Source organism: Gobio gobio (genome assembly GCF_949357685.1).
Source record: "Gobio gobio genome assembly, chromosome: 4".
NCBI lineage: Eukaryota > Metazoa > Chordata > Actinopteri > Cypriniformes > Gobionidae > Gobio > Gobio gobio.
This window is the reverse complement of record NC_137100.1, coordinates 52,412,596-52,438,536: the sequence shown is the minus strand read 5'-3', so window position 1 is coordinate 52,438,536 and position 25,941 is coordinate 52,412,596. Positions and strand designations below refer to the sequence as shown.

The following is a 25,941-nucleotide window of genomic DNA, read 5'->3' as shown; positions in this document are numbered from 1 at the left end:
CATGATACTCTGTAAAAATTCATGATGCCTATCCACAGCAATGTATATAAACTGATAAACTGAAATATAAACTGAAATTTTGAAACTGCATTAGCCTCCATTTTTTATTCATGCAGTTATAAATGCTTATCAACGATTTATAATGCATTTGTAAATTAGTTATTACTAGTCATTAACAAACAACTTTATAAACTCTTTACAAAGGGAACCTTAATGTAAAGTGTTCCCCATTTTTTTTACACAATTTAAGATGTTGTCTGCACAACACTATTGAACCATCTTTCATCTGTCTTTTCTTCCTGAAGACCAATTCCATCAAGACCTCCAAATACAACCCCTTCACTTTTTTGCCTCTCAACTTGTTTGAGCAGTTCCAGAGGATCGCCAATGCCTACTTCTTCTTCCTGCTCATCCTGCAGGTGCGTCATGCATCCTAAAGATTACTGAATGAAGATCTGGATATTCAGAGTATTCTTTGATTAGTTCATCAATCTATTCATTCACTCACTCATTTTATAGTGATTTGGAATCAAAGTCTGTCCGAGGCAAGGGAAGTTAAGGTAACACTTTATTTTGATAGTCCACTTTAGACATTCTACTAACTATAAGTAACTTTGCAACTACATGTCAACTAACTCTCATTGATTTGCAACTACATGTCAATGAATTATCATTAACGTATATGGTCAGGGTTAGTAGAATAAGTTGACATGTACTTGCAAAGTTACTTACAGCTAATAATATGTCTGTTGGTCGACCATCCAAATAAAGCGTCTACTAACACTTATTAGTAGATTATTATACGCAATACTAGTAGAGTGTCTGGAATGGACTAAATAGTGTTACCGAAGTTAGATTCTTTGAGGATGCTTCCTCAATGTTACGTTTAGTCATGCATATTGCAAAGAATGTGATCAAAACATGACCCTGACTTCCCGTATTAAGTCTACGCCCCACACATTCTGAATGACTAAATACTTATGCAATAATGATTGGTTCATGATCCTTTAACTTTATTAGCTCATTAGGCATGTCAGCTGACTTTGCAGCCATTTCCATTACACTCAAGGGCAGCTATTTTCAGTAATGCAAGTACAGTTACCATATACAGTAATAAATTAATGAGGAAAGACCGAAATCTATGGAACGGTTTGTCTTAATTACGTTATCAATAACATTTAAAATCAGGCGCAATGGTTTTTTAAAAAGTTGTAAATAAAACTGATTATTGGAGTATGTTTATTTCAGTTTTCTGCTTCAAAATTTTACTTTTAATTCACTTGCTGAATCAAATTGTGTCACTTGCTGTTTATTTGTAATTGTTTGAGAAATTTACTAGCAACTTCTGAGTGAAAATTGTTTTACAGCCACTCCACCGAGTGGTTATTAAAAATTTATATTAATGGTGTTTTTTTCATGCTCTGCAATATAACTTATTGGGGTATGTTATACAAATATATATATATATATTTCAGTTTTTGTAATTCAAAATTTCAGGTTTCATTCAATATCATACTTGCAGTCTTTGTGAAATTTACTAAGCATTTCTGAGTGAAATGTCTTTCTGCTCAATTTTTTTTAGTACAGAAGATCTGACTATAATCCAAATAATGATATTATAAATTGTGCTTCTTAAGCTCAGATCATGCCATCATAATGCAATAGGATTTTTTTCCCATTCAGATAATTACTAGTACACCATCTCTGACTCACTATGTGATGTACTGTAGCTACCAGTATGCATTTAATACTTATGACATTCCAACATTCAAAGCAGATTTTTAACATGTATGTATGCGTGTGTGTTTTGTATTGTAGGTTATTCCTGCTATTTCCTCTCTGTCTTGGTTCACCACTGTCGTCCCTCTAGTGTTAGTATTATCAGTGACTGCAGCCAAAGATGCCATTGATGATATTGTAAGTACAAACATGTGACTGTATGCAACACACTGAAGATCTATTCATTTGTTGTTCATATTTCTTTCAGTTTTCCTCTCCTGACTGGAACTATAGCAAGAACTGACTGTGATTTGACTGTATATACCAAAGACTGATTAATAAAGCTTACTGCTCTGTATTCCAGAAGCCCTTAATTCACCCTGCTGTGGTTAAAAACATCGAAGACTACATAAAAAAGCTACACGATGAATGGAAAATATAGGCTATGGGCCATATCATACACTCGGCACAATGCGACACCAGGCATGACACAAGGGTTTTTTGCTAGTTTCACCAGACGCAGTTATCATTTTCACGTCCAGCGCCATGTTGTTTAAATGGTAAATGCACTCGTGCCCATCTGTTTGCCCATGGGCATGCTGGTCTGAAAACGAGGTATGTTCAGGTGCATTGTTGGCGCGTTGCTATTTCGATGCAACTGAAAATGACTGCACCATTGACCAACAAAAACCTGGTCTTAAATCAATAGCGCAGTATTTTTTGTGTTATTTAAAGGGTGCACAACGCACGTTCACTCTGCTTATTACACACACAGGGACGTGCAGCAGCACACAACATTTTTTTAAATATTAAAAATAAAATGGTTCCTCTCTGGAGAAGCGTTCAGTCTTTCCGCTCACAAATAGTATTCAGCCATGTAAATAGTAGGGGTGTAACGGTACACAAAACTGACGGTTCGGTACATACCTCGGTTTTGAAGTCACAGTTCGGTAAGGGTTCGGTACAGCAGTTTTACAAAATAGCTTTTTATTTATTTGTATTAAACAGTGGGGGAAAAAAGTGTCTATCCTTAAATGAATTAAATTATAACTAAAAGTTTATTGAAGATATTTCTGTAAACTATATAGGGAGCCCTTACTTGCACATTAATATTAAAGGTTAACAACAGAGCCCAAACTATTAGCCTAAATTCAGTTGCTATTTATTTTTAGGTATAATAATCAACACTCAAATAACATAGTACGCAAACATGTAAACTTCACATTGGGCAGTTTTTGCAATAACTTCTAAATCTAATTATAAAATATTTTTTTCTCCAATTCGTTGTTGAAATGTAATCATTTATACACATTGGCTGTCAACATACAACATACATGAAATAATCAAGACATCACTAAGTAGAATATAGTTAAGTAGAATATAATGAATATATAGGCTAATATAGTGCATATATTTAGTGAAAGATTTTTATCTAGTGAATAAAATTCTGTGGACACCGAATGACTTCTGAGATAAATGTGATGCTACATGACATTGTTTAGTTTACAAGCAGTTATATTGAGGTCTTTCCGCCGTTGAAACACTGATTTAGCGATTACACCACAAATGATACGTGAAAGTAAGTTGTAATACCTTCAGATGTTCATTCATGTTTATTCTTTAGGAAGAGATGATCGATCACGTTCATGCGAGCTCCGTGCGGCCACTTGAACTGTGATCAGTCACGCCACATTAAAGAGCGTCAAAACAGCATTTATCGTTTGAATGTCGTGATAAAATGGACTGAATGCTTAAAATGTTCGTGTGGGAACTAGGATTGAAGTATGTTCGGCGCTTAAAACAAGCCGACTGTTAACTGTTAAAGATTGCATTCGGAAACCGTTCGGCATCGTACCGGAAGCCCTGTACCGAAACGGTTCGTTACATATACGTGTACCATTACAACCCTAGTAAATAGTGAATCCGTCATGGTGCAAGCGCAACTTGCTTTTAAAGGGAATGGGAGATGAGACTCTGATTGGTTTATTGCATCTTACACCCAAAACACACCCATGACTCATTAAGAGACTAGGTACAACCCTTTTAGACCATGCGCCTGACACGCTGACCATTTTTTCCGTCATTTAACTAGCAAAAGTGGATTCGGACACGCACTAAGGGCACCTGCGGCGTACGCTTCAGACCATGTGCTCGGATCGTTAAAACAGGGCCCTACATGATAAAACGAAAATAAAGAATGAACACGTCATTTTAAAAATATTTTATGCCGTATATGTTCTGGATGAAATCTCTTTAGTTCCAAAATCCCGTTCTTTATAGCTATCGCATTGTACCTGGTAAGGAGTATAAATTATTTAAATATTTTTGAAATCAGACTACAGCTAATAGCACTCATTTTTTCAGTCCCCCTGTAATCCAGAGAACCTCGACACCCTCTTCTTGATCTCAAATTGATCTACCTTTGTTTTTCCCTGGGTCTGGTTGGAAATAAATGACATTTAGTTAATGAAAATGACTCGGTACAAATCTAATTTAAATGCCCTTTACTTTGGCACACAGGCATAATTTAATACATCAAGCCAACTTTCCTTCGAACAGCAGAAACTCGTAAAGCAAAAGGTTACGGGTCTGAATTTGTCAGTGGTGGACTGGAAAATCTGATAGAGTGAACAGGAGCCACCTCAGCCACAGCAGGAATACAATAGTCCTTATGTTCCTGCTGAGGGGAGTGGAGGGAAATTAGGGAATCGCCCCCTCCACTCCTCTTTCTCTCCTCGTTCATAGAACTGGGATGAGCCAGTTTCTGGACTCAGCAGATCTTTGCATTTAAAGGCAGAATATTCTCTTCTCCGTCTCAAATTTAAATGTATTTATCCCATAAGGGCTTCTGTTATTATTTTCTTTTTGCTTTCATGGTTTCTTGCTCCATTATTTTTCTCTTTTTTCTCGATTTGCAGAATCGCCACAGAAGTGACAGGCAGGTGAATAACCGTAAGGTGAATGTGCTTATCAATGGAAAGTGAGTGGCTGTCGTTTTTATGTTTCATTTACATTTACATTTACATTTAGTCATTTAGCAGACGCTTTTATCCAAAGCGACTTACAAATGAGAGCAAAAGAAGCAACTAGAATAGTCAAGGGCAACAGTATGCAAGTGCTGTAGCAAGTCTCAGTTAATCTAGCTCAGAACACACAGGACAGTTTTATTTTTTATTTTATTTTTTATTTTAAATAAATTAGACAGACAGAAAATGAATAGAATGATAAGTGCTATTCTTGATTGGTCAGGTGCTGCTGGAAGAGATGTGTCTTTAGGTGTTTTTTGAAAATGGCTACAGACTTGGCCGCACGAATTGAGATAGGCAGGTCATTCCACCAGGTGGGGACGGCCCAGGAAAAGGTCCGTGAGAGAGATTTCATGCCTCTCTGGTATGGCACCACAAGGCGTCGTTCACTAGCAGAACGTAAGTTCCTGGAGGGTGTGTAAGTCTGAACGAGCGAGTTTAGGTATATTGGTGCAGAGCCAGTGGTTGCTTTGAAGGCGAGCACCAGTGCCTTGAATTTGATGCGAGCAGCTATTGGCAGCCAGTGCAGACTGAGAGGCGTGACGTGCGCTCTCTTCGGCTCATTAAAGACCACCCTCGCCGCTGCATTCTGGATCAGTTGCAAGGGTTTGATAATGCATGCCGGAAGGCCCGCTAGAAGAGCATTACAGTAGTCCAGTCTGGAGAGAACAAGAGCTTGGACCAGTAGTTGTGTGGCATGCTCTGATAGGAAGGGTCTAATCTTCCTAATGTTGTATAATGCAAATCTACAGGATCGGGTTGTTGCAGTGATGTGGTCAGTGAATTTTAGCTGATCATCAATCACAGCTCCAAGGTTCCTGGCTGTCCTGGACGGAGTTATGGTTGATGAATCTAGCTGAATGGAGAGATTGTGGTGAAGTTCCGGGTTTGGCAGAGACAACAAGAAGTTCTGTCTTTGCAAGGTTAAGTTGAAGGTGATGTTCCTTCATCCAGGCAGAAATGTCTGTTAGGCAGGCAGCGATACGAACACCAACCGATGGATCATCTGGTTGAAATGAGAAGTAGAGTTGAGTGTCGTCGGCATAGCAGTGATAGGAAAAGCAATGTTTCTGAATGACCGATCCCAGTGATGACATGTAGATGGAGAAGAGAAGTGGTCCAAGCACTGAGCCCTGGGGAACTCCAGTAGCTAGATGATGTGACTTAGACATTTCACCTCTCCATGACACTCTGAAGGACCTACCTGAGAGGTAAGACTTGAACCACTGGAGAGCAGTTCCTGAGATGCCCATCTTCATGAGAGTTGACAGGAGGATCTGGTGGTTAACTGTGTCAAAAGCAGCAGACAAATCCAGTAAGATGAGTACTGTGGATTTGGAAGCTGCTCTTGCCTGTCTGAGTGCCTCCGTAACCAAGAGCAGGGCAGTCTCAGTTGAGTGGCCGTTTTTGAAGCCGGATTGGTTGATGTCCAGGAGGTTGTTCTGTTCAAGAAACGTAGACAGCTGGTTAAACACCACTCGCTCAAGAGTCTTTGCAATGAAAGGCAGAAGGGATACCGGTCTGTAGTTTTCTAAAAGTGCTGGGTTTAGAGAGGGTTTTTTAAGCAGTGGGGTTACCCGAGCCTGCTTAAATGCTGTGGGGAAGGTCCCGGTGTGAAGAGAGGTGTTGACAATGTGAGTGAGTGCAGGAGTAACAGAAGAAGAAATGGCCTGAAGGAGGTGGGTGGGGATAGGATCAAGCGGACAGGTAGTGGGCTGATTGGAAAGGATGAGTTTGGAGACATCTGCTTCGGAGAGCAGAGAGAAGGAGGGGAGCGTGTGTGTGATGGTTGTTGAGATGTGCGTTTCAGTCTTACTTGTTACCTGCACACCTTTTCCATACAATTATCGATACCAGCTTTTCCTCCCCATTTTTGTTCACTCTCTAGAGTGCAAAAAAAATGGTGCATTTACCTATAAAGTGATTGGCTCTTTTAACATAAAAGCAGGACTTCTATTTTTACAGCCGCTCTACTGAGTGGTAATTTAAAAAAAATTCCATAAATGGTATATCTCTGGTTTAATCTGGAATGTTTTTAATGTTGAGCTAACTACAAAACAAACATCAATCACAACAGGATGCAGCTGTAGACACATAGAAATGCTCTTCCTGGTTCTGACCTGTGTTCATGTATCTTGATCATACACACTGAATAGCTACAAGAATGACGACTTATATTCTATGCTGTCAGTTTTTAAATTAGATTTCTGGTGGTCCCTTGTCATATGTCAGAATCAAGTTCAGCAAGGTTGTTTATTCATAATTTATGTTGAGTTAAACAGAAACGAATGAGACACACACCCTTAGTGTCGCAACTTCGGAATGAAGTGTTTTATATGGTAGACATCATACTTTTTTTTCCCTTTTTCTCTTTCACAATAGACTGATAAGTGAGAAATGGATGAATGTGCAAGTGGGAGACATCATAAAGTTGGAGAGCAACCAGTTTGTCACAGTAATACATTTTAAAGATAATTTTTTTTTTTATTACATTGACATGTCATGTAACTTTAATTTAACCTTTAAATCTTTATCTAAAGATTCAATATTGAATTAAAATCACCTTATCGCTCTGTATCTTCCTCACAGGCAGATTTGCTCCTGTTGTCTAGCAGCGAACCGCTCAACTTGATCTACATTGAGACTGCAGAGCTGGATGGGTAAGTACAAGAAACAGAACAGAGGGATTGTTGTTGTGGTTTTGATATTTGAAGCTATATAAAATACATTTGTGTTTTTTATGAAGCTGACGTTACTTCATGAAAAATACACAATGGTTTGTTTGTTTTTGAAGTGAAGTACTAGACGTCTGATTTTCTTTGTCATTTTTCAGAGAAACCAACCTGAAGGTTAAACAGTCTCTGACTGTAACCGGAGACATGGGAGACAATTTAGAGGCTTTGGCTGCATTCAATGGTGAGGAAAAAGAGAGAAAGAAAAACAGAATTTCTTGCTCTAGTTAATGACAGCGTTTTAGTGCCACTAATGCCAAATTTATGCTGCAAATTTGGCACAGAAGCGCTTCTGAAGTGGCATTTTCGTGTGTTTGCACAGACTGTTTAACACTGCTTAGAGGTGGCATACATTTATTTATACTGCAATTACAACTGTATGATTTGTAACTCGGTGCTGAAGAGGGTCAGAGTAGGCTTGGTTTAGTCTGTTTTTTTGTGGCTTTTTTTTTTTTTTTTACACTGAATTTTGAGCAGGCACAGACCAGCCTCATCCTGGCTGTGTAAAGATGCCTTAATTTTGAGAATAAAGTTGAAATGATGTGCTAAGAAAATGCCGATAAACACACATTGAAGATTCCTCCATGATCATACTTTTTCCATTCATGGAGAACCAAAGGGGAAGGGGCACATCCGAGATCTATATATACATAGATTCCTCATTAGCAGCTTTTTCAATGGGCCACTTGTATGCTGTCCGCCATATTGGAATGGTCGAAGCCGGTCCGTGAACACTCGAGAGCAAGTTGTCTGTGCTGATAGTTAGCATGAATATCTATATCTGCAATAGATTTCAGCTGGTGATTTTGCTAAACTAACACCATACAAGACGAAGGTGTAAGTTACCATGGTTTAAAAACCTGTAATATTGAGTTCATACATATAAAAAACACAAACTAACCCATTCTGTGAACGGTAACGATCTGTGAAAGGTAATCCCGTTTGTTCATCAATTTAAATCTCTGCGGTTTCACAACCAGAAGCTGTGCAATGTTATGGCATCATTGATTCATAGGGTGCTTCCCATTTCTTATTTGTGCTTCCTTGTTTCCTTTCCTTGTTTCCTTTTCTTGCGTCTCAGCTCCACCCCTGTAGGATGCAAGGGAAGGCTGCAAAGAAAGAAAGTGAGGACGGAGCTTGTTTGTAAATTGAAATATTATTGATCACTCGAGGGTCATCAGCTGCGCTTAAGGGATCTGCCCTTATGTTGTTGAAGTTTAGTTATTTAAGAAAATTACATAATAGGATTAGATGTTGCAATCCCAAATGATTCAGTGCAATACTTGCCTTTAGTGGGTTTTGAGGCATCATGTAAGTTGGAGGGTTTCATTGGGGACCACTTCTTGCTGTTTCTTCCTATATGACACATCTTCAGTTGTGCACTTTGGCTTCTTTGGGTGTTTCGGCCATTTACCACAAGACACCCTCCGCCGAGGCAGGCCCACCACAGGCTGATCAGACCTGTGCTGCGTTCCAGTTCATTTTTATTATGCCCTTCACTCGTTAACTTCCCTCCGTCTCGTTCACTCAGATGTGCATGAGTGCCCACTACTGGCGGAACCTTTGCAATGGACTGAACTGGAACGTCCTAAGCCCTCGATCACTTCGAATCCACAATGGAGTTGATTTATTTTTATTTTTTTTCCTTTACGAAATTGTTTAATGCAGCATTCTATATGTATATAGGTGTATTTGGGTTGTTTTAAATGTTTTTTCATCACAATCGTGTTGCATTGTGGTATATGAAGCTGCCTGAAGTGTACATATGAAGTAGACTCGCTCACTCTGTCAAAATCGAGGGAGCAAGGGTCTGTCCATATAAACTTCCCTTGTCCACTTCACGAAGTGGAACGCACTTCAAAATGGCGGCGGGGATTCCCCCGAGGGGAAGTGCTTAGGGAAGTTCGCAAGTGCGTGTCTAAAACGGGAGTGGAACGCAGCACTGGGTGTGTGTCGTAAGGGGACCAAGTGGTCATTTGACTCCCCACACTATCTCCTTTCTTCTCAACCACAGCCAAGGGCTACTCCTTTCAGCAACTGTGGCAAGTTCTTTGATGGTCTTCCTCTGGGCCTGCCGCCTGCCCTCTAATGCCCAAATTAAGAAATAATAATGATAAAGCCAGATGCCCTGTTGAAATATGTGTGATATATGGTTTATTTAACTGCAAAGGTAAAGCATAAATGAAAATTATTGTGACCGATGTGAAGGGGAGGATAATTTATATACGTGTCAGGTTTCTTGACAAGAAAGACTTCCGGATAGGATACACCTGATAATCCTCGCTCATCGCTCCTCTGGAAGCTTTCTCACTCCTCGTTCCTTGCGGTGCAAATAGAGAATTGAGATGTCCTTTAAGATGGCTGACTTTGATCGGTTTCCGGATCATAGGCTGGAGGACGGAGAAGCAAGGAAGTATCAATGAGAGTATTGAGAAGCACCCTTACTGTGAGTGATGACACGCTGACCATTCCAAGATGGCGGGTGCTCCGACATGTCTGAAACGTGAAATGTGGAATCTATGAATACATATCTATGTGAAATCGAACCAGTCAGAGCTGTACAGGGCATGTAAACAGTCACTGTCCCCGACCAGTCTGATCATTCTTCCAGCATCTCTCCTTCACACAGATACTCATTTGAATGACTTGAACTTGAGTCAGCAATTAACTACAGTCTGGTCCATAAATATTGGGACATCGACACAATTCTAATCTTTTTGGCTCTATACACCACCACAATGGATTTGAAATGAAACGGGTCGAACGGTCAGGTGAACGGTTTAGGAATTACAACAGTTTGTATATGTGCCTCCCACTTTTTAAGGGACCAAAAGTAATGGGACAGATTAACAATCATAAATCAAACTTTCACTTTTTAATACTTGTTTGCAAATCCTTTGCAGTCAATTACAGCCTGAAGTCTGGAACACATAGACATCACCAGACGCTGGGTTTCATCCCTAGTGATGCTCTGCCAGGCCTCTACTGCAACAGTCTTCAGTTCCTGCTTGTTCTTGGGGCATTTTCCCTTCAGTCTTGTCTTCAGCTAGTGAAATGCATGTTCAATCGGATTCAGGTCAGGTGATTGACTTGGCCATTGCATAACATTCCACTTCTTTCCCTTAAAAAACTCTTTGGTTGCTTTCGCAGTATGCTTCGGGTCATTGTCCATCTGCACTGTGAAGCGCCGTCCAATGAGTTCTGAAGCATTTGGCTGAATATGAGCAGATAATATTGCCCGAAACACTTCAGAATTCATCCTGCTGCTTTTGTCAGCAGTCACATCATCAATAAATACAAGAGTACCATTTCCATTGGCAGCCATACATGCCCACGCCATGACACTACCACCACCATGCTTCACTGATGAGGTGGTATGCTTTGGATCATGAGCAGTTCCTTTCCTTCTCCATACTCTTCTCTTCCCATCACTCTGGTACAAGTTGATCTTGGTCTCATCGGTCCATAGGATGTTGTTCCAGAACTGTGAAGGCTTTTTTAGATGTTGTTTGGCAAACTCTAATCTGGCCTTCCTGTTTTTGAGGCTCACCAATGGTTTACATCTTGTGGTGAACCCTCTGTATTCACTCTGGTGAAGTCTTCTCTTGATTGTTGACTTTGACACACATACACCTACCTCCTGGAGAGTGTTCTTGATCTGGCCAACTGTTGTGAAGGGTGTTTTCTTCACCAGGGAAAGAATTCTTCGGTCATCCACCACAGTTGTTTTCCGTGGTCTTCCGGGTCTTTTGGTGTTGCTGAGCTCACCGGTGCGTTCTTTCATTTTAAGGATGTTCCAAACAGTTGATTAGGCCACACCTAAAGTTTTTCCTATCTCTCTGATGGGTTTGTTTTGTTTTTTCAGCCTAATGATGGCTTGCTTCACTGATAGTGACAGCTCTTTGGATCTCATATTGAGAGTTGACAGCAACAGTTTCCAAATGCAAATAACACACTTGAAATGAACTCTGAACCTTTTATCTGCTACTTGTAAATGGGATAATGAGGGAAAAACACACACCTGGCCATGGAACAACTGAGCAGGCAATTGTCCCATTACTTTTGGTCCCTTAAAAAATGGGAGGCACATATACAAACTACTGTAATTCCTACATCGTTCACCTGATTTGGATGTAAATACCCTCAAATTAAAGCTAAAAGTCTGCAGTTAAAGCACATCTTGTTCGTTTGATTTCAAATCCATTGTGGTGGTGTACAGAGCCAAAAAGATTAGAATTGTGTCGATGTCCCAATATTTATGTACCTGACTGTAAACTTTCAAAATCTTCTTTTCTCACATTTGGCCTTTATGAACATGCAACTAGTGAATCCTCATTTTGTGTTTTGTCAGCTGATAGAAAATAAAATGCTGATATGTTAATTTTTTCTAGATAACGTGATCAAATAAGCAAATTGAGACTTTTCTTGCTTCTCAGTTTTTTCTCCTGAGAAAACCCCCAGTAATCTCTCAAATTCTCTCGAGTTTCAAAAGAGATCTCGGTGTTCTCATTCTGTGCTGATAAGTGTGCTACCATAAGTCTCAACATAACATTTTTCCAAATTATCTGAGCTATGCTATTCATGAAAAAGTTAACTTCATTGAAACATAACCGAGAACTCTAAAGTCTCCTCAACTTCTAAGTGTCTGAGAAATAACATTTTCCTCTGGTTTTCTCTGTGCTTTCTTCAGGGGAGGTGTGCTGTGAGCCTCCTAACAACCGTCTGGATCGATTTACAGGCACACTGACGTTCGGCACGCAGAAATACTCTCTGGACAACGAGCGTGTCCTGCTCAGGGGCTGCACTCTCAGAAACACAGACTGGTGCTTTGGCCTGGTGCTGTTTGCAGGTAATTATTTCAGATAGAAGTGTGATGTGTGTTCTGGAGCTGTCTGGTGTCCCACTTCAATTCTTCTTTATCACTACAGAGGATGTGTAATGTATGTTTTTGAGGGTCCATAGCCTAAACAGACTAGACAGTATGAACTAGGTTCATATGCAGTATTTTATTTCTTCAGGCCCAGAGACCAAGTTGATGCAAAACTGTGGGAAAAGCACCTTTAAGAGGACGAGCATTGATCGACTCATGAATGTACTGGTGCTCTTTGTAAGTTGAATGTCTAATCTGCAGCTCTTTCACATGAAGATTTGCTCCATTTTTTATTTCTGTTATTTTATATTGATATATTATGCATATTACATTTAGATTTCATGTTACAAAAGAGATCTATTTAAAAAAAAAAATGCTGTTCTTTTTTTTTACCTTTCTGTTCATCAAAGTATCCAGTACAAACATGTCGCTGTTTCCACAAATACATTAAGCAGCACAACTGTTTTCAAAATGTATAATAATAATAATGTTCCTTAAGCACCAAATCAGAATATTGGAATCATTTATGAAGGATCTGAAGATTTAGCTTTGCCATCACTGGAAGAAATTATATTTTTAAAATATTGTGTTTTTTTTTGTAGATTTTTGGGCTGCTGGCTCTGATGTGTATTATTCTGGCTGTCGGAAATGGGATTTGGGAAAACCAGGCAGGGTCAAAGTTCAATGCCTTTCTTCCACGGAAAGAGAACATAGCTTTTTCCGCGTTCCTGACTTTCTGGTCCTACATTATAATCCTCAACACTGTGGTGCCCATCTCACTTTATGTTAGGTATTGTGTGTTGATGTATACTTGTTTGTGACATTAATTAAATTGACCAAAATGTATTAAAAGTCTGAGACCACATTGAAAAGATGTTTTGTTTTTATACATTTCATATTTGGAAATAAGCAAAGTTTATGACTTGTGTTAGGACTGTAGTGCTTGTAAAATGAAGAAATGATGATGTAAAATGAAGAAATATTCCACACATCTCTTTTTTCAATTAAACTTTTGCAAGTTTGTCAATTTAAATTGCCATGCTGATGATGATATCATGTTGCACTAATTTAGAAAAGAATGTCATTTTCATTCTCTGTGTCTATGTTGCAGTATGGAGGTGATTCGGTTAGGCAACAGTTACTACATCAACTGGGACAGGAACATGTATCATGCTCGAACTGACACGCCAGCTGAGGCTAGAACCACAACACTCAACGAAGAGCTCGGTCAGATCAAATACATCTTCTCAGACAAAACCGGCACGCTCACCCAGAACATCATGACCTTCAACAAGTGCTCCATCAATGGGAAATCTTATGGTCAGGACCAATTCCACATGCATCAGTTGTTTATTATATTTATAAGCCTATGTTATTTCAAAAGATTGCCAATGCGGTCATCCTGAGACATAAACCCCCCCTGTCGTGATCAAACAGCCAAATACTGTTTGAACTCAAAAATGTGTTTTCTCTGCCCTACAGGAGACTTTATTGATCTCTACAGCGGACAGAGGCTGGAGATCACAGAGGTGAGAAACAAAGTCTCAAACGAACACAAGGGTTTTTAATGAGTCTGCTGGGTTAATGAGTTCGAGTTTTATAATAGGAAATGACTCCAGTGGATTTCTCCTTTAACCGGCTTGCGGACCCAAAGTTCCTCTTTTATGATCACAGTCTGGTAGATGCTGTAAAGCTGGAGCTTCCAGATGTTCATGCTTTCTTCAGATTACTCGCTCTCTGTCACACTGTTATGGCAGAAGAGAAAAAAGAGGGTGAGTGATTGTGCACAACATGCCTTTCCTTTCAGCACACTGTATGTGTACATTTAAAACATGCATTGCATTTTCTCCCTTGTGTTTTGCTCTGTAGGTGATCTGGTGTACCAGGCTCAATCTCCTGATGAGGGCGCTCTGGTCACGGCTGCACGTAATTTCGGTTTTGTCTTTCGCTCGCGCACCCCTGAGACAGTGACCATTGAGGAGATGGGGATTCAGAGGAGCTATGAGCTGCTAGCCATCCTTGACTTTAACAACGTGCGAAAAAGGATGTCTGTGATTGGTATGCACACTGGCGTTGGCTGCCACCAATTAAGCGATTAATAAAACTCCTTTCTTATGGTTTGCGTGGGTTTTTTTTTTTTCCAGTTCGTAATCCAGAGGGCAAACTCTCCCTGTACTGTAAAGGAGCAGACACCATCATATATGAGAGACTACATCCCTCCTGCAGCAAACTGATGGAGATCACCACAGAACACCTCAATGTGAGTCAACACCAGAGGGCGCTAGTGAGAATACAAAAAGATTGCAAAACAAATATTTATCTTTCTCATGCTCTCACTTTAGCCAATTTATCTCTATTCCAAAACCTTGTAAGCTGCCTTGGCTTTTTGTCTAAATAAGCAGTTACCAATTCCCTAACTCAAACAGACCCTCTTAAGCAAGTGAACTACATAAAAAGCTCTGCAGATTTCCTCACAGTCGGAATGCCCGTCATTCACAGTTAAATATACTAGTACACATCTTGCCCATTAACTTTATATTTGATTGTGAGTCTTTTTCTCTCTGACTCTGTAGGAGTTTGCAGGTGAGGGGTTAAGGACTCTTGTTTTAGCATATAAGGATTTGGATGAGGAATATTTTTCAGAGTGGAAACAGCGCCACCATGAGTCCAGTGTGGGGCTGGAGGACCGGGAAGAGAAACTGGACGAACTATATGAGGAGATCGAGAAAGACATGATGGTATACACACACTATACTAAATATATACAGCACCATCCTTTTGTATATATATCTCAAAATATCAAGTGACTAGCTTATCATATAAGATATTAAAAATGTGATAAAAATTTTATATTAACTTAAAATATATATGATGAGTCATTTTCAATATTTATTTATTTATTTTGTCCCAAGAATGAAAATCACACATTATTTCTTAGATTATTTTGCTAATATTTTCTTTTTAATTATTTCAATGTGTTACACATATTGACTATAGCCATTAGAATATTTTTTTTTTTACATATTTTTTTCCCCCAGCACCGTTAAAGGTTATAGTTTGATGCTCTGTTTAATCCACCCTGAATACTAGCTATTTTTTAGAATGTGAGGCTAAAGTGCTTGTCATTTCTTCTTCATCTCATCATTTTTGTGTAGTTAATTGGGGCCACGGCCATAGAGGATAAACTTCAGGATGGAGTTGCTCAGACCATTGAACAGCTGGCCAAAGCAGAAATCAAAATCTGGGTGCTCACTGGGGACAAGCAAGGTGCTTCATTATTTAATCCTAAATTTCTGCTATTTGTGACCCCTTTTCACATCCCCAGTGTTTGGGAAATTGTAGTTTACTGACATGATTAAAGTAAGTATTTTACTATACTTTGCATCTCATGAAGGCATTAAAGGGTTAGTTCACCCAAAAATGAATATTCTGTCATTAATTACTCACCCTCATGTCGTTCCAAACCCGCAAGACCTTCGCTTGTCTTCAGAACACAAATGAAGATATTTTTGATGAAATCCGAGAGCTCTCTGACCCCTGCATAGACATTTAATTAACACTTTCAGGCCCAGAAAGGGAGTAAAAACATTGTTAAAATTGTCCATGTGACTCCAGTGGTTCAACCATAATTTTATGAAGCCATGAGAATACTTTTTGTGCGCCAAAAACAAACAAAAATGACAACTTTATTCAACAATTTCTTCTAGCCTGTGTCAGAGTCTTGACGCAGTGTAAACAGTGCAGTGTTTCCTAGATCTACAGCAGTGTGTGCTCATGTGAACAGCGTTGGCCAATGGTAAGCCAGCATTGTGGAAGAGCTACACTGTTTACACTGCATCAACAGTGTAAGAGTCTGACACAGGCTAGATGAAATTGTTGAATAAAGTTGTCATTTTTGTTTGTTTTTGGCGCACAAAAAGTATTCTCATCGCTTCATAAAATTAAGGTTGAACCACTGTAGTCACATGGACTATTTTAACGATGTCTTTACTACCTTTCTGGACCTTGAAAGTGTTAATTAAATTGCTGTCTATGGAGGAGTCAGAGAGCTCTCGGATTTCATCAAAAAAATATCTTCATTTGTGTTCCGAGGATGAACTTATGGGTTTGGAATGATATGGGGGTGAGTAATTAATGACAGAATTAAAACTTTTAGATGAACTAACCCTTCAAGGAACACACATTATGTTTTGAATTATGAAAGTATAATGATTCAATTATGTAATATAATGAGGTTAGTGCTTGTGCCATTTATAATATTATGTAATGTAATAATTGGCCACCATGTGTGTGTGTGCGCTCTTGTGTTCATGTTTGGCAGGATTGTTAATTAAGTTCCTTTAATGATAAATTACCAAATTTCCTGTACTGTCTGTCTTTCCCTAACAGAGACCGCTGAGAACATCGGCTACTCATGTAACCTGCTGAGGGAGGAGATGGACAGCGTGTTTACTGTTGCATCTAACTCGCCCGAGGAGGTCAGACAGGAGCTGAGGTAATAGAGCTCATGCGGATGACATCATATGTATCATGTACTGAAACACATGGGCGAAGGCAACATTCCTCATGTGGGTGGGCCTCCAAAAAAGGGTGTTCTATAGGGAAATTTAAATGATCTCAGTGAAATTTCACATCCAAAATTAAGCCTATGAAAGCCATCATTTTTTTGCATGATTCCTTAATTTTTACACATTTTTGTGTATGTTTCTACTGAATTTCTGTTGTTCTTATATTTATTTTTGTCTCTCTTTTGAAAAGGGATGCCCGACTAAAGATGTGTCCTGATACTGAACAAGATAAATTTCTTATTCCTGAGATTATCCTGGGTAATACTCCTAAAGTGGTTCTGGATGAAAACGTAAATGGAGAGTACGGACTGGTGATAAATGGACACAGTCTGGTGAGAAACAGTCTCTTTCCCTCCTCTATACTTTCTTCTGCCCATGGCACTGAGATAGGTGTGAATGCACAGAGTGAAACCATCTTATTTATTACTTTCCATAAAAAGTAACTAAGTAATGCAATTAGTTACCTTTTCTGGGAGTAACACAATATTGTAACACATTATTTTCCCCAATACTGTGTGACTGTGTAACACTCTAATGTAATTGTCTATGATCTTTGCGTTTGTAGGCGTACGCACTGGAGAGCAACATGGAGCTGGAGTTTTTGCGGACGGCGTGCATGTGCAAGACGGTCATCTGCTGTCGGGTGACTCCTCTGCAGAAGGCTCAGGTGGTGGAGCTCGTCAAGAAATATAAGAAAGCGGTCACTCTAGCCATAGGAGATGGAGCCAATGATGTTAGCATGATTAAAGGTGAATTTAGCATTACAGCAATTCGGGTGAATAATAAAATAACATCCTTGTGGACCTTCTTTGTGTTGTCTTTTGATACAAAATAGCATTTTAGACAGAATATGAAAATGTTTAGCCCTTGTCAATAGCATTGCAGTGTTTAGTATTATTTATATACTTTTATAGTATTTATTAATATAAGTTTTTTATTTTGATATTTTCAGTTTTCCTTGTAATGTTAGTTTGGCTTTGTCATTTTTATTAGTTTTTGTTTTAGCAAATTTAGTACTTCAGTTTAAACTTATTCAGGTATTTTCAGTTATTTTTGTTTGTACATTTTCATATTTTCTTTTATTTCAGCTTTCAATTACAGAAAACGTTTTTTTAATAGTTTTAGTTAACAATAACAACACTGTAGTGTTAAGACCATCTATATGCTATTGTACTCCTAAAAGTACTTTTAGCGGATATTATTTGTTTATAAAATGCCCGATAAAATGTTCTCTAGAAGAATGCCCTCACCAAATTATGTAAATTATATATGCCTCCAGCAAGTGGTAATAAATTATGGTTAATGGTTCTTCAGCTTGTTGCTAAGAATATTTTTATTTTATTTTATATATTAATCTTATCGTCTTTATTGTCTCTGTGCAGCGGCTCATATCGGTGTGGGCATCAGCGGTCAGGAGGGGATGCAGGCAGTGCTGTCTAGTGACTTTTCTTTTGCTCAGTTCCGTTTCCTACAGCACCTCCTGCTGGTACATGGGCGCTGGTCATACCTGCGCATGTGCAAGTTCCTGCGTTACTTCTTCTATAAGAACTTCACCTTTACCTTTGTGCACTTCTGGTACGCATTCTTTTGCGGCTTTTCCGCTCAGGTGAGCCAATCTCAACAGAGCTGAAACGGTTCTTCTTTCCGTGCAATTACCCTTGCAAAAACATTGTTTAATATAAACGCATAGATCATTTTTAATTCTGGCATCTCTTTCTAGACCGTGTATGATGAAGGCTTCATCACTTTGTATAACTTGGTATACACTGCCCTGCCTGTTCTGGGAATGAGTCTGTTTGACCAGGTAGGGGGTTTGTGTGTGTGTGTGCAGGTATATATGGTTTATGAGGAAACAAATATGTATAATAGTGTCCTCATAAACCAAATGGCTTGAAAACATACAAAACTTTTCTCATTTAAAAAAAATGCAGAATTGTTGGTGTGATGAATAGTTTTAGTTGAAATTAGTTTATATTAATATTAGTTAATATTATATATATTAATCAAAATTTAGGTCATGGAATATGTTCAAAAATGTTTTGAAGGAACATATTTTTGGCAATGTCAAATTTTATTTATATAGCATGATTGATTACAACCCGAGTGGACCAATGTGCATTTCAATAGAATAAATAATAGACACAAAAAAACACAGCAGTAAGTAAAAGTTTAACTATAAAACCAATAAAATAATAATATAATATGATGCAAGAGTGCTACAACATATTAAAATAACAATAAGATACAATGAAAAAAAAGGTGCTTCAACATGGATTATATGCCTTATCAATCCAAAACTTTTTTACCTTAGACTTGAAAACAGAGCAAGGAGTAGATTTTTTTTATATTAACCTTTAACAAACACTAAATGTGTCACTTCATCATGCTCTTGTGTGTTAAGAAGATGAATGGGACCTTCTAGCATACTATATGGTTATAAATGGACTGGTTCATTGAAATGAAATCTTACATAATATTGTTTTTTATGTTTCTTCAGGATGTGAATGCTGGCTGGAGTCTCGAGTTCCCTCAGCTGTATGTGCCAGGGCAGTTGAGCCAGTACTTCAGTAAACGTGCTTTCATGATGTGTGCACTTCACAGCTGTTACAGCTCTCTGGTGCTGTTCTTTGTGCCTTATGCCGCTATATATGACACGGCGAGAGATGACGGGCGAGATGGTGCAGACTATCAGTCATTCGCACTGATTACTCAAACCTGCCTCACTGTCACCGTGTGTGTACAGGTCAGTTTAACCTTGCATTGCAGGTGTGTGTGTGTGTGTGTGTGTGTGTTATTAATTAGTTTTAATGGTTAATTTTCACTAATTTCAACTCATTTCTGTTCTATCTTCCTTATAGTTGGGGCTGGACCTCTCATACTGGACTGTTGTTAACCATCTCTACGTATGGGGAAGTTTAGGAATGTTCTTCATATTGAGCTTCGCCATGTATACTGATGGACTTTTCCAGTTACGTCCAAGTTCTTTTGCATTTGTTGGTAAGCAGAACTTGCATCATCTCCATACAATTGTTTTTTATTTTTACCTTATTTTTATTGGGTTCAGACAGTCAAAAATCACTTGTAACAAAAATGCAAAATGCTTGAAAGTTTGTGAACCCCTTGTAGAATCTGTGAAAATTTGAATAATTTTAATATTTGAATAAATTTTAACAAAATGCATGTTATTTTTTATTTAGTACTGTTCTTAATAATATATTTTCCATATAGTCCACGAGACAAACAATAGCTGAATTTATAAAAATGACCCCGTTCAAAAGTTTATGGATGATCCACGGCTGTTTTTTTGTTTTGTGATGGTTGTTCATGAGTCCTTTGTTTGTCCTGAGCAGTTAAACTGCCCAATGTTCTTCAGAAAAATCCTTCAGGTCCTGGCGTACTGCATATTCTTCAGTTTACCAGCATCTTTTGCATATTTGAACCCTTTCTAGTAGTGATTGTGTGATTTTGAGATCCATCTTTTCACACTGAAGACAACTGAGTGACTCAAACACAACTATTAAAAAAAGGTTCAAACATTCACTGATGCTCCAGAACAGAGGTGGACAAATATTACTCCATTAAAAGTGCAAGTTCTAAAAACAGATTTTTACTTGAGTAAAAGTACAGAAGTATTTGTTTTTAAAAGTACTCAAGGATCAAAAGTAAATCAAATTTTTTATGTCAATGCATTATTTTATTATTGTTGCATTGTTGTATAAATGCACATTATGCCATCATTGATGCTCCATCCGACATTCTAGCGTACGACTACCTTAAACTCATTTAAATACTTGTATAAAAGTTACAAAGCTGCTGTCACTAAGGCCAAATGCACGGATCCAATACACTGATACACATCCAATGTTCTCCCAACTGTTTACTCTTCTCTTTCTCCCAGACGTTTACATTTTTGAGCATTTTATGAGACATGCGTCAATAATATGCCAACTAAACTAATCTTTAATCTTTTCAGAAAACTGAAACGCACTTTTTAAGTATGGCCATGAGTGCACACACTGCGCAGAGGAACCGCCTTCTTCCATTTTGCTATAAACTGATCAGTGTTCAAAAAATGTTGGGAAACGTCACATGACGCTATACAAGAGTGATTACTGATAGGCTGTCTGCAAAAAACCCAACAACAAAACCTTTTAAAGATGAATAAAATCATCGACTGAATTTCAAAGCTGCTACAGAAACGACTTTCGGCTTTGAGGACCTTGATAGAGAATGTAGTGGAGTAAAAAGTACAATATTTGTCTTTCAAATGTAGTGAAGTAAAAGTCAAGTTTCCCGAAAAAATACTACTCAAGTAAAGTACAGTACTCAAGTAAATGTACTTCGTTACTGTCCACCTCTGCTCCAGAATGAAACTCGATGCATTAAGAGCTGGGGGGTTAAAACTATGAACAGGATGAAAATGTTTCTTATTTTGTTTAAATATCTTGTTGTTTTTTTCACTGCCCTTCGGAAGCAAAAGAAGATACTTGCATGTTTCCTTCTGGAGCATCAGTGAATGTTTTTAATATATAGTTATTTTGAATTTTTGTTACCACACACACACACACACACACACACACACACACACACACATATATATATATTATATATATACAGTGAGGAAAATAAGTATTTGAACACCCTGCTATTTTGCAAGTTCTCCCACTTAGAAATCATGGAGGGGTCTGAAATTGTCGTCGTAGGTGCATGTCCACTGTGAGAGACATAATCTAAAAAAAAAATCCAGAAATCACAATGTATGATTTTTAAATTATTTATTTGTATGATACAGCTGCAAATTTTAGATTATGTCTCTCACAGTGGACATGCACCTACGATGACAATTTCAGACCCCTCCATGATTTCTAAGTGGGAGAACTTGCAAAATAGCAGGGTGTTCAAATACTTATTTTCCTCACTGTATATATTGCATACTAATGTTTTTAAGAAAACCTGAAGTAGTGTGAATAGAGTGCATACTGTTTGTTTGGTGTGTTTTACAGGAACTGCCCGGAATTGTCTTAACCAGTCCAACGTGTGGCTGACTGTTGCATTGACAGCTCTACTGTGTGCGTTGCCTGTGTTTGCTTACCGGTTCTTCTGCAGCCAGATCTGTCCTACAATCAATGACAAGGTATAGAGTTACTTCACGCTGGCTGCATCACATTATTGATCTCCAACATACTGTAACACACACTTCCATTTACTTACAGAATGACAGTTAATTACATTATTATGTATATTATATGTATAATTCACTCAATTTGCACATTGGCATATACTGAATGTTCGATCATTTACTATGTTTGCATGCAGATCAAAATCCTTTTAAGGTTTTTATTCAGGTTGCAGCCATATTACGAATATGATGCTGCCATACTTATTAGTTTTATCACTACTTGTTCCATGATAATTGAATTTGGACTAACATTTTGTACCTTCAAAAGTGATCTGACAACATGTATATCACATATATATATATATATGTATGTATATATATGTATGTATGAATATATCTCAGTGTTGCAAGTAAAAAAAAAATGTTTTTTCCATTTTGTTCTGCAGATGAAAAATGTGAAACTGCATTGTTTAAATTCAGAATGGTGAATTCATGCAGAATGCAGTGATTTTCTCTCACAGAATGAGGCAATCGGATTGCAGCTTGTACATGACTCAAATTTAGCCAAATTCTGATTAATACATGATGTGCATGTAAATGTAGTCATTGTGAGTAGCTGAATGAGAGAGATGAAAAAGGAAGACAGAATGAGAGGAATTATGCAATATGCTCATTATAGCGTAAATTGTTGGCAGTATAATGAATAATAGAGTATAAAAGTGTCTCAGTGTTTAATGAAATGGATGGACAAACAATGAACAAATTAATATTTCCTTCTTGGTTTTTTAAATACAGGTGAGGTATAAGGTGTGTAAGATGAAGGAGCCTGCTCCTCGCCCGCGGCGCACCAGGCTCACCCGCAGGAGCACGCGTCGATCTGGTTACGCCTTCTCTCACGCCCAAGGTTACGGTGACCTTGTGACCTCTCGCAAATTCCTGCGGCGGCGACCTGCGCTCACTCACTCCACGGGTTTCACTCCTGCAGGACGCTCTCCGGGGTTTAAGCCCACAGGTCGGTCTGCGGGGTACAGCCCGGTCGGCCGAGAACAGAACCCTAAACAGAAAGTAGAACCCACGTCACTGCAGATGTTCCGTGCAGTTAAAGACTCTTCCTTTTGAGGGTGCAGCTTTTCATTCAGAGCTAGAACCAAAGCCTTAAACACCCTTTACAGGGTTTGAACTCTTGAGGACATTTTTACAGCTGCTGTTTTATGTTGATATGTATATAGCAGTATATACACACACTAAGAACAATGATTCCTAAATGTACGAAATATTGTGTGCATAGACACACTTTAAACTCAGAATGCATGTGTGGTTCACAGCAAGAACAAACTGAAATACCCATCATGCTGAAGGACAGCCAGTAGGGGTGTAACAATATATCGTGTCACAATATATCGCAATACAAAAATGCAACAATATGTATTGTGGATAGTTCACCCAAAAGGAAAATTACTATGTGAGGAAAAAATTTAAGTTTACAGTTTTAGTGTCAGTACTACATTGAACTACTATATAATGTTGAATATGTATAATGTATAGTATTGCAATGGGGAAATATTTGTGGGTCTTGCTGCCAAATGTGTTATGTTACCAGTAAAAAATTGCCTACATTATTTTAAATATATAGTCAGTGACAGTGCAAGCATATTCGTCTAAAATAATTCTGTATTTTCAGCTTCGGAATAATGAATATTTTAATTATTGTGTCACCATTGTCCTGTGCATTGTGTTACCAGCACCAAGTCCAAGCCTATTCATTTCCACCCCCAATGTAATACCAAATTTAGCATTTTAATCAACAGTACATTTTTCGTTAACCTTTTACCATGTGTATCGCAATAATATCGTATCGTGAGTTCAGTATCATGATATGTATCGAATCGTGACATGAGGGTATCGTTACACCCCTAACAGCCAGTACTTGTTCTCTCGACTGTCATCGCTACTATGGGAATGACAAACATACTGGAAACAATGAAAGCACACCACTATGATGTCACAGAGGAAGTCAAAAAGGAGTGATATAGATTGCTCGATTCAAAACACTTGTTTTCCTGTTCTTTTCCTCTTCCAGGCACTATGTCCACTACAGTCCTGAGCTCACACCACACCAAACATTTTATAAACATTTCATGACTTAAAGGGTTCATTTCATATTTTTTTATCCTTTATTTTATTTCCTCAGGTCCATTTATAATGTTTATCAAAACATTTTTTAACACCACCATTTTCCTTCCTCTCTCTGGCCTTTCGAATTAAACAGCTCTTTTTTGCTACTGTACCTTTAAGAGCTCTATAATAAGGGATGCAATGAGTAACAATGCTGAAATACGGCCATCAAATAGTTAAGATTGGACTGACGTGATCAAGGACCTTGTTAAAAATAAACGTCAGCCGCTCTACTAATTTTGGGATCCGTTGGAAGTCGATGCAGAGTCACACGCTACAGTATCCGACAGGCAGAAAAAGGCATATCTTAGCAAAGGCTTAACACATATCTTGCGATTTTTACCAACTTGTTGCCAGCTAGAATAATCATATCTAATTCTTATGGTGTTTAGGAATAGTAGTGTTTGTCCCACTTTTTCCTTATATCACAATGACTTGACCGTCCAAGCTGCAACAAGACCTCTTTTTGAGAAGGACAGGAGTTTTGACTTATTGTTTACATTCTTTTATTTTCAAAAGATCAAGGAACATTTTTTTTTCATGTTATAACTTTAACTCCGTGCTGAAAAGAAATTAAGTGAGCAATTTGAACACATAATTCATAGTATTAAATACCTATATAGAGTGCTTTGCATATGACTTTGACTTAAACGAATCAATGTTGGCACAAGGAATCTACTTTTAAGTGCATTTTCAATACAGGAAAGTAAATTCAACTTTACTCTGTATGCTAATATACATCATATTCATACTCTAATTGTACTGTACTATGCAAATACATTTTGTACAAATAAAATGCATTTTTACACTTTTTTTTATATTGTTTAAATGTGTAAGTTTGACCCAGGTCTGTTCATTTATACACTGATATTAAAAGTTCACCCCAGAATTAATATTATATAATTGAATATATATTATATTCATTAATTATTCACCCTAATCACATTCCAACCCACATGGCTTTGTACAGAAAATGTGAGTAAAAAAAAAAAAAAAAAAAGATTATTCTGGCCACTTATAATGAAGTGAATGAGGACTGAAGCTGTCAATCTTTGAAAAAGATGATAAAGCACAAGCATAAGTGTTTCCTCCTTTACTGTATTTAGTATAAGTCTTCTCAAGCCATAACTTTGTTTTTTAAGTTGTTATTGACTAATAAGCTTCTACTGGTGTGGGCTGTCAACCACAGCGACCACTTTCTGTTCCACTGAAGAAAGTCAATCATATGGATGTGGAACATCATGATCGTGGTAAGTAAATAAATGACAGGATGTTGATTTTTGGGTGCACTATCCCTTTAATTTCTTTTGATTTTTAATATTTTAGTTATACAGTATACCTCCACACATTTAATCTGAAAGCATATCACATTCATTTCTAAGGAAGATAGATTGAAAGTATTTACACACTTCATAAAACGCATGCAATGCAATAATGCTATTACATTGGATTAAAGATTTATTTTAAAGAAAACATTGCGCCAATTCTAAATTTATTTTCTATATATCCTAATCATTTGTTAACAACATGTATTCTTTACTTCAATGAACTCATTGTTTCTGACTTAAATTAATACACTGTTTATTTATACATTGTTTGCTAACTGTGTGATTTGTATAGGCCTATGTACATTTCTCAAATCCATAACTTGGACACAATAACTGACTGATAACAAATCAATGCTTTGCAACGACTGTGAAAAGCGCTATACAAATAAATGTGAATGTGGTTT

At 37.9% G+C, this 25,941-nt stretch overlaps 1 protein-coding gene across 4 annotated transcripts in view; it reads left to right on the top strand.

Moving 5' to 3' along the window:
• The window catches only part of atp8b5a (ATPase phospholipid transporting 8B5a), a 37,151-nt gene extending 12,101 nt beyond the window's left edge, over positions 1-25,050 (top strand). For all 4 annotated transcript variants that reach the window (XM_079814909.1, XM_079814910.1, XM_079814911.1 and 1 more), the window contains exons 4-28: positions 306-419; positions 1,819-1,917; positions 4,638-4,699; positions 7,128-7,200; positions 7,335-7,405; positions 7,579-7,661; positions 12,168-12,326; positions 12,496-12,584; positions 12,950-13,137; positions 13,459-13,667; positions 13,830-13,876; positions 13,954-14,119; positions 14,217-14,405; positions 14,492-14,607; positions 14,921-15,085; positions 15,503-15,614; positions 16,737-16,842; positions 17,106-17,247; positions 17,481-17,664; positions 18,298-18,521; positions 18,636-18,719; positions 19,413-19,658; positions 19,774-19,912; positions 21,919-22,049; positions 22,830-25,050. In XM_079814909.1, the coding sequence (XP_079671035.1) occupies positions 306-419; positions 1,819-1,917; positions 4,638-4,699; positions 7,128-7,200; positions 7,335-7,405; positions 7,579-7,661; positions 12,168-12,326; positions 12,496-12,584; positions 12,950-13,137; positions 13,459-13,667; positions 13,830-13,876; positions 13,954-14,119; positions 14,217-14,405; positions 14,492-14,607; positions 14,921-15,085; positions 15,503-15,614; positions 16,737-16,842; positions 17,106-17,247; positions 17,481-17,664; positions 18,298-18,521; positions 18,636-18,719; positions 19,413-19,658; positions 19,774-19,912; positions 21,919-22,049; positions 22,830-23,153 (3,522 nt within the window). In that variant the 3' untranslated portion in view covers positions 23,154-25,050. The remainder of the gene's footprint in view (positions 1-305; positions 420-1,818; positions 1,918-4,637; positions 4,700-7,127; positions 7,201-7,334; positions 7,406-7,578; positions 7,662-12,167; positions 12,327-12,495; positions 12,585-12,949; positions 13,138-13,458; positions 13,668-13,829; positions 13,877-13,953; positions 14,120-14,216; positions 14,406-14,491; positions 14,608-14,920; positions 15,086-15,502; positions 15,615-16,736; positions 16,843-17,105; positions 17,248-17,480; positions 17,665-18,297; positions 18,522-18,635; positions 18,720-19,412; positions 19,659-19,773; positions 19,913-21,918; positions 22,050-22,829) is intronic.
• Positions 25,051-25,941: the final 891 nt, after the last annotated feature.